This window comes from Brassica napus, chromosome C1 (assembly GCF_020379485.1).
Source record: "Brassica napus cultivar Da-Ae chromosome C1, Da-Ae, whole genome shotgun sequence".
In the NCBI taxonomy this organism is placed as follows: Eukaryota; Viridiplantae; Streptophyta; class Magnoliopsida; order Brassicales; family Brassicaceae; genus Brassica; species Brassica napus.
Genome location: NC_063444.1, coordinates 6,821,103 through 6,835,464, shown reverse-complemented (window position 1 = coordinate 6,835,464; position 14,362 = coordinate 6,821,103). Strand labels below are relative to the sequence as shown.

The window sequence follows — 14,362 nt, the reverse complement described above, 5'->3', positions numbered from 1 at the left end:
ATTGTACTAAAGTAATCATAAATATAAAAACAAATAAAGTATAAACAAAACTCAGGTTTAGTGATGTTTTACTAGGTTTTTAATATGTTAAGTTAGAGTTTGTATCCGGGTTTACTTTGTCAATGGCATCAGTTGATACGGCGATTATTTCTTTTTAGGGCAAACCTCTTTAGGGCAAACCGCCAAATTGAAATATATTATGCATCGTTCTCAAAAAATTGTTTTCCAGTGATATATAAGTATTATTTTAGATTTATACAGACATTTAAACATGATATATATTTGAGTTCATCAAATTAATCCATATATAATTGGCATGTTAAGTGGATACATTGTTTAGAAGATATAGTCATCATTTCATATTGACTTATAAGATAAACCGACTTGCATAATTGAACAATGGAAAGTAGATATTATTAATTCCACAAACTCGGGTATTAAGATAATCCAGCCACAAACCCAATCTGGTTTATATTTTACATGATATGTTTTACCCTCTGCCCAGTAACAGACCCAACCCAACGTGCATAGACCTTCATCATCCGAGCATCTCTTTCCACCAGTTATTTTACATAAACCCCTTCATATTGCCGTTTTGCAAGTTGCTCAGTTATGTCCCGAACATTTGCAACAGCTACAGACTGTCTTTCTTTTGGGACCTTGCACACAAAATTATTGTGTTAGTTAATTAATACCTTCTCTTTGTAATTACATAGCTACACACATACCTGGAACTCCCCCCGGGATAAATATCGGTTTTTCCTTGGCCTCCCTGGTGGTCTTCTACTCGCTGGGGGGTTGACGCTCAGATGTGTGTCTGGCCCACTCCCTGACTCAACTCAACTGGGATTCTGTATCTAGTTGCAGCGGCAATGGCGTGTGTACAAGGGATCATAAGCGCCTGGAACTCATAGCATGTGCACGTTTTTCCCCCGAAGACTAACATGGAACGTTGCTCCATCCTTGTCCCTCACCTCATACTCACCATCCATGATCGAGCTCACCAAATAAACTCCACTGCTTTCAAAATTAGAGGTTATGATTTCCTCAACCCGCGGAGTCAGATTGGTTGCTCCCCGTGAACTGATATCTCTTCTTGCAGCAAACCAGTTCATCAGCTTTGCTCTGATGTATTCGACTAGTGAGAGTACTGGATACTCCCTAGCCGCTCGCAAAACAGAGTTCCATGTCTCCGCTATATTGCTTGTCATGACATTGTAACGGTTTCCCTGGAAATGTGATCTTGCCCAGTGTTCGAAACCTACACCAACAAGATAATCGGCACAAGATGCATTGACATTTTTTATCTCGTTGAACGTTGTGTAGAAATCTGATAGACGATATGCTCTCGCAGCCTTGCCAACCAGATACCCCAGGTGTTTGTCCTTAAAGTAGGTTCTTAGAGCATGATTATCAATGGGACTTAATTGGTGGTCCTTAGAGTTTTTTATTGTTATTTCTAGATTAGGACATTGTTAAGGACTTTTAATGAAAATGGTGATTGTTGGTTGGACTTCTTGTTGGTCCTTAGGTTATAAAACATCTTACCATTTTAAGTTGAATAACTAATAAGAAAAACAAATTTATTCATTTAATACAAAATTACAAACATTTTATTACATTGCATTAAAAAAAAAATACAAACTTCAGAAATAAAAGCAAACACACAACTTATTCAAATCATAGAAACTTATAAATTATATGTTATTTGGAAAATATCCAAATTTAGCTTATATATTTTCAACAAGATCATTTTTTAATTTTTCATGGGCTTGTCTATTCCAAAGGCTCGTTCGACGATCCATTGTACTGCCGAGATTCGAAGGCATGTTGACGGAAAATGTATCCACTTCTTCTCTTTCTTGAAACACAAATTTGTTATACTGAGTGAATGATGACCGTTCATCTTCGACAATCATATTATGGAGTATGATACATGCTCTCATAATATTTCCTATTTTTTCTTTATCCCATAACTTAGATGGATTTTTGACAACGGCAAATCTTGCTTGCAGGACTCCGAAGGAACGCTCAACATCTTTTCTAACTGATTCTTGGGACTTAGCAAACAATGACTGCTTTTCAGTTTGTGGTAGTCGAATAGATTGAATAAAAGTCGCCCATTTCGGATATATACCATCTGTTAGATAATATGCCAGATGGTACTCCGTTTCGTTGACATAATAGTTTACTTGTGGCGCGATGCCGTTAATAATGTCATCAAAAACAGGTGATCGATCAAGAATATTAAGATCGTTCATAGTACCTGTGATGTGCCGTGGGGTAGCGCACCGGGCAAAACAGACATGCATGGCTTGATCATGGAAAGCAGTAAAGATATATGTTCATTGTTTGACTCATATCATCCAAACCACGAGGCTTCTACGCATGAAATCACTTGGAGAATGTTCTCAACTCAATTACGGAGCTCCTTGAAGAAGAATCAGATCAAACGGAGTTCATATGTGATAGTTATGCTATTTACAAATCAGGTGATCTTCAGTTCTCGCGAATTCAGACCACCCGAGAAGCTCGAAATGGCTAACCTTCTTTCTGATGAACCAACGGTCAATTCAATCATGAAAAAGGTTATTATTCATGTTATACATGTTCAAGAAAGCATTGGGCTTGATGGTTTTCAAAAAAAGATTCAAAAACGAGCTTGTTTGGACCAAATGGAGAAACCGATAAAATATTGGCTAAGGGAAAAGATGGATTTCGACCAGGCCTCAAAGGGACATGTCTTGTACCATATCAGGAGCATATTCTTCACTTTTCAAAGTCTTGGTCGTGGCTATATGAAGAGGTAGTCCAAGTTTCAGTCAAAGACTTTATTTAGTCAAGTCTTTGTTTCTATTTCCAATGTCTTGTTTTTAGCACATTTTTCTTTGGATCTCTACAACTTGTAATCCTATAAATAAGGCCTTAGAGCCACGAAATAAAAGAGATTGTCTTTCCCTTTTTATGAGTTTCTCTCATTGTTCTTTGTTTAGAACACTTCTTAGTTTCTTGGTGAGGTTATCTCCAAGTTTCGAACCTTCTTTTGTTGGACCGGTGCGTCACATCCGGCAACGATCGAAGTCTGGTAGTATCTTTGAGCTATTCCGCAACCCTTAGTGTCACCCCTCGATCCATCAGTTTTCAATCCCCTCGGATCTGAGTTCATATCAACCATACCGAAAGAGTGATCCTTATTTTGGCTGTATCAAGTGGTATCAGAGCCACTCTTCCGGTAACTCTATTATCATTCCATCTTCTCATCTCTCCATCTTCTTCAAATACTTCTTCTTCTACCTTTCTTAAATCCGGGCCCCTCATTACCATCCATTTATATAAAAAAAAAGATTTACGATTTGATTCAAAAAAAAAAAAAAAAAAAAAAAAAGTTCAAAGTTTGTTTTGTTGATTGGTGGTGGAAGAGAAAGCCTGCTGGCTGAGGAGAAATCCAGCCTTTGAGGTGGTTAAAACGGATTTCAAAAATCAAAAATCTCTTATCTATCTATCTTGAGAAAAACCCTTTGTTTGCTTTGGATCTACCCATTGGGATTCTTGATTTGTTCTCTTAGAATCTTGAGAAGAAACTTGAGTGATTACCATAAAATCTGAGAGAAACATTTGAGTGGGTGAGATTAAACACTTGAGAGAGTGTGAGAATTTTTATCTAACTTTTTTGTTGAGAATTTTCAGGTTATGATGTTTAGTCTCCAAAGGAAAAGTAACAAGGAGAAGCACCCACGACTTTCTGTCTCTCAAACCGCCTTTAAATATGCTTTGAATACTTTTGATGAGTTTGTTGATGTGCAGGAAAAACCAAACCGGTGGAGCAAAGAGCATGTCAATACCTCCAAAGATGTGGCTGATCCAAAAAGGAAACATTTTCAGTTTGATGTCAAACAATTTTGTGATAACTTTGTGAAGGGTGTGTGACAAAGCCCTCAAGGACGTCAGCAAGAGCCAAAAGAAGAGCACATCCACACGTGCCCCAGTAGCTGAGCCATCAAATTTCATCAGTGAAAAACCCAAAGGTAAATCTGAAAACAACCTTGAAGATCTAAAAGATTTTTCAGATTCTTTACCAATTTTTGATAAGTATGATGAAGAGCTAATGGAAAGTTGGATCACTTGTGAGGATGAATGTGATCTTCCTTCTACAAAACCTGATCTTATGTTTGATATTGATAATGAAGAGACTAATGGACTAACCTGTTTTGAACCGGAGCATCCGAGTAGTCTTGTTCTAGTTTCACAGGTTTTTGAGGAAGAACCATTGAACTACCAACATCAAGGGCCACGTCTTGAGACTAGGAGACCCTTGGACAATGATCTTAGTCCCATCTTTGATGAAGAAGACGAGCTTGATCCAATCTTTGATGAGGAAGCACCAAGCACATCATCCATCATCATAGAGAAACATCTTTGCTTTGATCCAGGCACAACTTCTACGCCTTTGCCTAAAGAGCACTGCGAGAAACTTTATTTACTTAATTCTCTGCCTGAAATGTTTTTTAAGATCAGTTCTCCTGTTGTAAATCGTTTTGGTTTTGACAAAGTTAAAGAATTTTGTGTTTCAAATTCAGTTTTTGATAACATGATTCATTCTTCTGAGAAATTTGAACTTGACGGAATTCTTGATCAAAAACGTTTTCAAAATGGCAATGACATCCATTTTGGATTTGTTTTGAGTCTTGATCAGTTTTTGAAACATAGCAAAAGTTTTGATCATCTTGAAAAGTCATTTGAGCTTGATTTGCAACAGTCTGATTTTTGTGCTAGAAAATCGTTTGATTCATTTGTCTTCAAAGAAAATGACTTTAATCTGAGCCCTTATAGACATGAACTGATCACTGGTAATTTATTTGCATCCATTTGTGCCTTGGACGAATTTTTGGTTAAAAAGTTGCTGAAACAAAAATCACATAGAGCTGAAACCGATTTTATTTTTGATTCTGTTTTGAAGCTTGATAACTTGTGTGTTGAAACTGATAAACCTTGGTATAATTTGAAACCAATGTTTGAAAATTGTGTTGTCTTGAGCTTTGATGTCATCTTGGTTTACAACACATTCTTTGATGATTATCCTAAGAGCTTGGATCATGTTTTTGATGTCCTAAGGATAGAGAAACTCTTTGATTATTTCTCTCGCAGATTTGATGTGGTTTCCCTAATTGTTTTGAAAGTACAGGATAAGTATGATCAGTTCCCAAGGAGAGAAAACACTGGTGAACGCCAAAGTTCTTATGTATCAGGGACATGGAACTGGAAGTACTTGAGGAAAACAAGTCCAAAACTCCAAGGAAGTTTTTGTCCATACTTTTCCTTCATTGAATTTTATATGATTTTAAAATCCGTTTCTCTTATTCATTTCCTTTTGATAGAGGTGAAATGGATTTGAGGTCAAATCCTTTTCAAGAGGGAGGGAATGATGTGCCGTGGGGTAGCGCACCGGGCAAAACAGACATACACGGCTTGATCATGGAAAGCAGTAAAGATATATGTTCATTGTTTGACTCATAACTTCCAAACCACGAGGCTTCTACGCATGAAATCACTTGGAGAATGTTCTCAACTCAATTACGGAGCTCATTGAAGAAGAATCAGATCAAACGGAGTTCATATGTGATAGTTATGCTATTTACAAATCAGGTGATCTTCAGTTCTCGCGAATTCAGACCACCCGAGAAGCTCGAAATGGCTAACCTTCTTTCTGATGAACCAACGGTCAATTCAATCATGACAAAGGTTATTATTCATGTTCTAAATGTTCAATAAAGCATTGGGCTTGATGGTTTTCAAAAAAAGATTCAAAAACGAGCTTGTTTGGACCAAATGGAGAAACCGATAAAATATTGGCTAAGGGAAAAGATGGATTTCGACCAGGCCTCAAAGGGACATGTCTTGGACCATATCAGGAGCATATTCTTCACTTTTCAAAGTCTTGGTCGTGGCTATATGAAGAGGTAGTCCAAGTTTCAGTGAAAGACTTTATTTAGTCAAGTCTTTGTTTCTATTTCCAATGTCTTGTTTTTAGCACATTTTTCTTTGGATCTCTACAACTTGTAATCCTATAAATAAGGCCTTAGAGCCACGAAATAAAATAGATTGTTTTTCCCTTTTTATGAGTTTCTCTTATTGTTCTTTGTTTAGAACACTTCTTAGTTTCTTGGTGAGGTTATCTCCAAGTTTCGAACCTTCTTTTGTTGGACCGGTGCGTCACATCCGGCAACGATCGAAGTCTGGTAGTATCTTTGGGCTTTTCCGCAACCCTTAGTGTCACCCCTCGATCCATCAGTTCTCAATCCCCTCGGATCTGAGTTCATATCAACCATACCGAAAGAGTGATCCTTATTTTGGTTGTATCAACCTGGATCTCCAAAAATCGCGTGCCATATCCAGAGGTCATACGATGCTACCGCCTCCAAGACAATTGTTGGTTTTCTGGTTCCTCGTGAATACATTCCTTTCCAAGCGGTGGGACAATTCTTCTACTCCCAATGCATACAGTCGATGCTTCCAATCATCTCCGAAAATCCACGTTCTTCTCCAATATGTAGTAGTCTTTCCAGATCCTCCGGTGTGGGACGTCGTAGGTATTCATCGCCAAACAAGGTGATTTTTCTGGCGGTAAAATTGTGAAAACATTTTCAAGCCGTTGTTTCAGCTAGACGGATATATTCGTCTACTGTATCAGCGGCACCACCGTATGCCAATTGTCGAATTGCTGCAGTACATTTTTGTAGAGGTGAAAGACTTGACCGTCCGGTTGCATCTTTTGATGGTCGAAAATACGGTATTTCTGTGGAGAGACGATGCACAATATGCATGAACAAAGATTTGTTCATTCGAAACCGTCGCCGGAATAAACTGGTAGAGTATGTTTGGATTCTCGCTAAAATAATCATTCCAAAGCCTGTTGTGGCATTCTTCTCGGTGTCTCTCTATAAAAATACATTTTTTTCGCTCTTTTGGTTCTGGTATAGGAGCATAGTTGTTTAAAAATTCTTCAAAGGGGGTATCAAGATCATCATCATCATCATCTTTGTGGTAATGATAATGGGAGGAAGATGCCATTATAAATATATCGAGAAGTGGTTGTGATTGTTTAGGAAAGAAGCGAGAAGAATTTTGATGTGTAATTGTTTAGGAAATAAGGAGAGGAAAGATTTGTGTATTTGTAATCACAAGAGCAAGCTCATATTTATAGATATGAAGTTGTGTAACAAGACCCGTGTGACAGTCCGTGAGTTTGTGATGTCCTAAACAATCACATGTGATGGAGAATCTATTCACGGGTTATTAAACTTAGTGTGTGTTGGAGATACATGTGATTGTTAGGTATAGATACTGTTTGTTTGGTTGGTGATGAAAGAAACGAAACACATGTGCTCAAAATGTGTGTTGGAGATTAACAATTACAAGACTTATACGAAATCACATGATCAATTAGTATTAACAAAACATAGTACTTATAAAAATTTATAAGTCTCCTTGTTCATTGTAAAAAATACACCCCTTAACTGTCTCCTTGTACAGCTTCATAATGAGTTTCATACTACAAAACACCAAGCTACTTAGTTCACTCTCCTCTTAGTTCAAACCTACTTTAACATTACGAACATGGATATTACCATTACTAAAAGAACCAGACCACCTAGTACAAGTTCAAACCCATTACGAAACGGAGATTTTTTTTAGATAACTCAGAGACAGTCTTCTCAAGCACAGCCAACTTCAGCTCACTCTCATAATGGAGATCTTTTACCTGGTTTAGTTCTGACTCGTAGTCACTCACAGACGCAAGATAATCAACCTTATCAGAAAGCAGGGCATACTGTGTACCTATGGCTTTGATCTCCTCTGTAGCCGCCACATCCCACCACTTGTGTACATGGCAGTCTCTGTCTTCGATGTTCTCACAGGTGTAGAACCTTCTCCCCGGGTCAGTTCTTGTGTAAGATAATAAGCGGTTCACCACCACAGTAGCATTCCTTGGGGAAGCCGAACTCAACCTCCGGCTGCGGAGAGTACTGAACCCGCGCGGCTTCTATCTCTGCTTGGTCCAGCAGTATATTCATTTCTGTGCAGTTGTTTCCACTGTCTGCTGAGTTCCCTAAACCATAATCCTCTGAATCAGACGGCTGCGTGTAGCTATAATTCAATCCCATGACCTGACAATAATAAAAACGGCACACGTAAGTTTTGTATGTCAAATAACAAGCTGAGTTATCATTATATCAAACATAACATCACATAACATCAAGATATACAAGTACATAGAACACAAGACAGAAACTGATAAGAGAACTTCATAGAAATTATCATTATATCAAACATAACATCACATAACAGCTTAGAACATAGAACACAAGACACAAACTTAGACCAACACAAAAGCAACATTTTAATAGATATTACACAAGACAGAAACTTCGAATTGAAAAACTAGAAGAGTTCGGCCAATAGCTTGTTCTTGACAGTTTCTTCACTCTCACTTAGTGGATCCTTCTTAGCAAGGAGAGTGTCTGATACCGCCAGCTTCGACAGTTTCTCCTTCCTCGCCAAATCTTCCATCTTGAGCTCCAAAATGCTCTTATAGTCATCAATAGCCTTTCCTTTACTACCATTCATGCTTGCTTTCGCAGCCTTGATACCTTCAGGACGCATTGAAGATTGGGAACTGACCTCACCGACATGTGCGCTTGAAAGTTGGGAACTAACCTCACCACTCTTTCTCTTTGAACCGGCCGTCTTAGGTGTGTTCAGGCTTATCCACTTTTGTTCATATCGCAGGACACACCACGCGTGCTCGAGGGTAAACTTGTGTCCCTGATCAGAGTAGAAGATTTCATGAGCCACCTTTAGAACGTCATTGTCACTCTGACCGCTGGTTATTTGTCTCTCTGCAGCTGCGAATGCGGCACAAAACTTGTTCGTCTGATCATTGATTCTGTGCCACCTCTGCTTACAATGAACATTCTCTATGTTCTCATGAAGAGTTGTTGCAAAGTATTCATCTACGCGTTTCCAGAAGGTCCTTAACTTCTGTTCATTTCCGACAACAGGGACCTTTGATGTGTTTAGCCACGCACTAATCAGAACCTCGTCATCACCCGGCGTCCATTTCCTTCTCACCATACGCTCCACAGGTGTGTCCTGAGGTTGGGATGTAGCCTCAGACTGTTGGGAACTGAAAGGAGGCATTTCTGAGGCTCCAATGTCGACACTGGAAGGAAAACTTTCATAACCAGAATTCTGGCTATATGGATTCCTTGGATCCATAGGAAGAAGAACATAAGAGATTATAGAGAATGGGAACGTTTTCTTGTTCGCAAAGAGAAGAGAAAGACGATTTGGAGATAATAAAGCTGGAGTGTTTTCTATGAGATTTAATAGGAGAAACTTTGACAAGTAATAACTCCATAACCACCTAACCATTATCTACCTATGTCTAATCAGATGTTATTACTAAACTACAACTACAAAGCTATCAGCTCTAGTTTAATGGATCATTAAATTTTAGTACGAAAGCTATCAGCTATAGTTATTACTAAACTACAACTACAAAAGCTGTAAGCTACAAAGGGAACTACAATACAAGCAGAGAACACAATTTCGTTTAAGTAACTTCAAATCCAAACTACAAACATGGCAATCTCGTTCATAAGACTCACAGTCTTATCACTAATTTTTAGTTACTTCAATACAGAACTAAAAGCTATCAACTTTCGTTCAAAAAAATCAAAAACAACAAGCATTCGAGGCAATAATTTATACTGAACTTCAATACAAATCTAAAACCTATCAAGTTTCCTAACAAGAAATTACAGAAACCATATCAACTACAAAGCTATCGACGAAACAATATCAAAGAAAACATCAACGATCATCATCATCAATAAAAGAAACTGAATTTAATCTACCCAACATATCATCACAACAAAGAATCACACGAAACTAACATGCGGAGGAACTAGATCGAGAAACTGAACTTAATCAACCGAACATATCATCACAAAAAAAGAATCTACGAAACCCGACTCGCAGGAACTAGATCGAGAAACTGAATCTAATCTACCGAACAAATCATCACAACAAAGAATCTACGAAACCAACATGCGGAGGAACTAGATCGACAATGACATCCTAAGGATTTAAAAACGAAAGAGGAACACATACCTTTTAGATTGAAATCGGCGGAGAATGAAGTTGGAGACAGACTCGGGATAGACTCGTGAGGGATCCGAGAGAGATTCGGGATGAAATCGTCGGTGTACTTTATCGCCACATGCATCGCCGTCGAGAGAGAATCGGAAGACGGTGAGATCGATTTGGGAAGAGAAAGTCGAGTTTCCCCTACACGACTTTTCCGCTTCATCTCCACTCGACAGGTGGCAAGGAAGGACGAGCAAAAATCGACCTTGGTTAAGGCCCGTCCCGGAACATTATCACCATTTTGTATTTATTTTTGGGCCGAAAATGGGTTAGGACCCAACTTTAGGACCCCGATAATCATGGTCTTATGTTTCGCTTCAGGTGAAGTATGCACGCACAATGCCTAGCGTTATACATGGAATTGAGCAGACATAAAACCATATTAACAATCATTTTCAATTGAGTTAATTACAACAGGTTTTTCAATAAAACCGGTTTATCAGTAAAACAATATACCATTTGTCCATCAGTACAAACCCGAATAATTCATTTCGTTGCCAGCAGTATAAAACCGTAGAATTCAATTTTACCAGTTTTATAAATCCGGAAATATGTGTTCAAATCCGGATCGTGAAATAGACTTAGTTAGAACCATTTTCATAAAACCGGTTACCGGAATATAATTTCGGAAAATCGCAAACATATAAAATCAAACAATATGAATATATTACCGGTTTTTTTTAAAAAAAATCTCCTATACGATGACAATTTATACACCACACATCCAATTTATTTACCGGTAATATTTCAATCCACCAGCTTCAACAGTGACCATATTTTTAAACATGTTACCGGGTATACGTTTAGGAATCGGGTTTTGGAACAAAGCTAAAAGTCCTTACCCTTACTTTTATTACCGGTTATTTGTTCTTATCTCCTAAAAAAGTTCACTTCAAAAATAAGCAATCAGACGTTTAGATATTCTTTAACCGGTTATATATATGTAACTACGGCTTAAATATAAACATGTTTTATAATAATCGGTCAATTATTACCGGTTTTATATTTTTATAACCGGTCAATTACAACTCTCACAGATGATAAATGACTTTCAAAGTAACCGCCAATTGGTTTTTCTTTCCTTCACTGAAGCTCTATAAATATGCTCTAATCCACATTTATACTACCGGTGTCTTTAACTAATCTCCTTTATGATGACAATTTACACACCAGACAAATAATTTATTTTCCGGTTGTATTTCAATCCACCAGCTTCATCATTAACCATATTTTTAAACATGTTACCGGTTATACGTTCAAGAAATGGATTTTTTCAATAAACTATTAATTCCTTCCCATAAATTTATTACCGGTTGTTAGTCATTATCTCCTCAAAAAGTTCCTTTAAAAAATAAGCAATCAACCTATAAGATATTGTTTAACCGGTTATATATAGGTAATAACGGCTTAAAAAACATATCTTACGCTTTTAACGGGTTATATATTATATTAGCCGGTGAATTTTTACCCTTCTGCGACAACCAACATTTATAACACGTCTACACTAACTGTAACTTATGTTGTTAATCGAACTCACCTTTGCCAGCCCATAGTATATGGATGGATGCCTATCAGAAACAAATACAATCTCGTCAGCGTCTGGAATGAACTGAGTTAGCTGACGCAGAAACCATTCCCATGATCAGTCGTTCTCCCCATCTACAACAGCGATGGCTAAGGGAAAGACCTGATAATTCTCATCTTGGGCTGATGCCATCAACAGACACCCATCATCTTTCCCACGGAGATGGGTGCCATCCACAATCACAACTTTCCTTATGTAGTTGAATCCATCAATGCTTGCAGCCAGCGCCATAAACATGTATTTGAACCTATGCCCCACTCCATCCATGTACTCAGTATGTACATCGGTTATTGTACCGGGATTAGCATAAACAAGCTTTTCCAAGTAACCAGACAGAAGGTTGTACGATGCACCACATGATCCCTTTACGTAGTCAAGAGCTACTTCCCTAGATCTCCACGTCTTCCAATAAGAAATGTGGACCCCGTGATCTCCCTGCATTGCTTGCATTATGTCATTTGGACGGGGCCCACATCCCCTACCAGCAAACCTGGCCTTCATCATACAACCAATAACAGCATGAGTCGCTTGTGACTAGTACCCCAACCTAACGTCTACTGAACATGTGTGCTGAAGGTCAACTCTTCTTACTTCATATAACCCGGTATTTTTTAGCATAACAGCGTACACTCAGCCAGTTGCATGTGTTGCTGAAGCATCTTAGTACCATCCCACCGGGTGATGAACGACTGTTCCGAAAACGAAATTTATTCTTAATAGCATACATTGCCATATGACTTTTGAAATCGTCCCTGGTTCTAAACACCATCCCCACATACACCACGTCTGGGGTGTTTTGCGTAACGCCAACATCTGTACATAGAAACTTTTTATTTTAGAACTCTAAACTTTATTAATAGTATTCGCATTTAAACCTAAGGAGAGGAAACCCCAAGACAATAAGCTCATAAAGTTTTAGATGTACCGTTTTCTACATGCATTTCTGAAGAAGAGTCATCGAGGACAACGTGGTAACTAGCTTCCCCAACTGGGACATTGACTGAATCAGCTGGTGTCTCTCCCAGTGAATTACCTACGTATAAATTACAACTTACTTTACGATATAGCATTCATTATCTACCCTAAACAATGTTTAATGTCAGGTTTCGTCAATTTATATCAGTATATTTTCATTTTAATGTTAAATAATAAATAATATCAGGCTTTTTAACGAAATGACGCATATGTTATTAACAAATCCGGTTATATGATAGATGACTTACCCCCGCTCATCGGTTCCCCCCCAAGGTGTTTGGATCTTTCACACCATGTGCTGCAGAGACTTCAGCAGGAGTATGTAACAGGTCGTCGGTGGAACCAGTGGAAGATCCATCGACATCAACAAAAATTGGTTGATTTAACGAGTGCCTCGGCTCCTCAATATTGAGATCGTTCGCGAGGTTGATCACGTCTACGTATGATTCCACACCAGTGTCATGATTCATCATTCGTTCCCAATAAACCCGACCCATTTCGATATCACCCCAATCTGTTTCGAAGTACGGTGTTTCATTATCATCTTCCTCAGCGAGAGAAACTGTGAAATTTTGTTCCGTGTTTACGCAATATTGTGCAGTTGATGTTGTTGAAATCCCGCCGGTAGGCAACACTGCAAACATTTTTACGTGTAAAACATGACTACATTGGAGTTATGGTCATTATTGAATACACATCTAAAATACTATAACCGTTAATATTTTTTCTACCTAGTTTTAATTTATATATTACCTGCAGATGCAACCACTACAAGAAAACAGGGGGATTCTGATGGCCGAAATCGTCGGAAATTCGTCGGAATCGGTCTATTCCGACGAATTTCCGACGAACCCGTCCGTCGGTATCGTTTCGTCGGAAAAAAAAAATTCGTCGGAATTTCGTCAGAAATTCCGACGACTTTCTGACGAATACCGAGAAACGTCATTCTGACGAACTTCCGACGATATTACGATGCGGCTACACGAGACCAGAGTTCATCGGAAAACTACAATTCCGACGAACGTGGTTCCTCGGTTTATTCCGACAAACTTTGGGCGTCGGAATTTACCGACGGACATCGGTCGTCGGAATATACCGACGAACCACGTTCGTCGGTATATTCCGACGGAAATGAGTTTGTCGGTAAATTCCGACGGATATATGTCCGTCGGTATATTCCGACGACCGTTGTCCGTCGGTATATACCCTTTTTTTTTTACAAATTAATTTTGCATTTTTATATATTTTTTGATATTAATAAATTTAAAAAATTGGAAATTTAAAACTAATAATATTATAAAATTTAAATTCATAAAAACCGAAATAGGAAAAAAACATTCATAAAGTTTAAAATTCATACAAACCGAAATAGAAAAAAAAAACATTCCGAAAGTTTTATAAAGCCGAAATAAACTAAGATGAACTCGAAGACATCAAACGATCTAGCTTCTGCATAATCTCGGTGTTGAACTTCTTCTGGGATGCCAACTCAGCAAGGATAGTGGCATTCTCCGAACGGATAGTGGCATTCTCCGAAAGGATAGTGGTGTTCTGCTCCTCCAATGCCCCAATCCGTTCATCTTTGTCATGTAG

At 38.2% G+C, this 14,362-nt stretch overlaps 1 protein-coding gene and 1 pseudogene across 1 annotated transcript; both read right to left on the bottom strand.

Annotated features, from left to right (window-relative positions):
• Positions 1-6,327: 6,327 nt before the first annotated feature.
• Positions 6,328-8,174, bottom strand: LOC106417505 (annotated as a pseudogene).
• A 265-nt stretch (positions 8,175-8,439) lies between these two features.
• On the bottom strand, positions 8,440-10,372 carry LOC111205665 (glutathione S-transferase T3-like). Its single transcript, XM_022701812.2, has 2 exons — positions 10,174-10,372; positions 8,440-9,374 (listed from the first exon to the last, which is right to left on the bottom strand). Exons 1-2 carry the CDS (start codon positions 10,370-10,372, stop codon positions 8,440-8,442), a joined length of 1,134 nt encoding a protein of 377 aa, XP_022557533.1.
• Between the last annotated feature and the right edge of the window lie 3,990 nt (positions 10,373-14,362).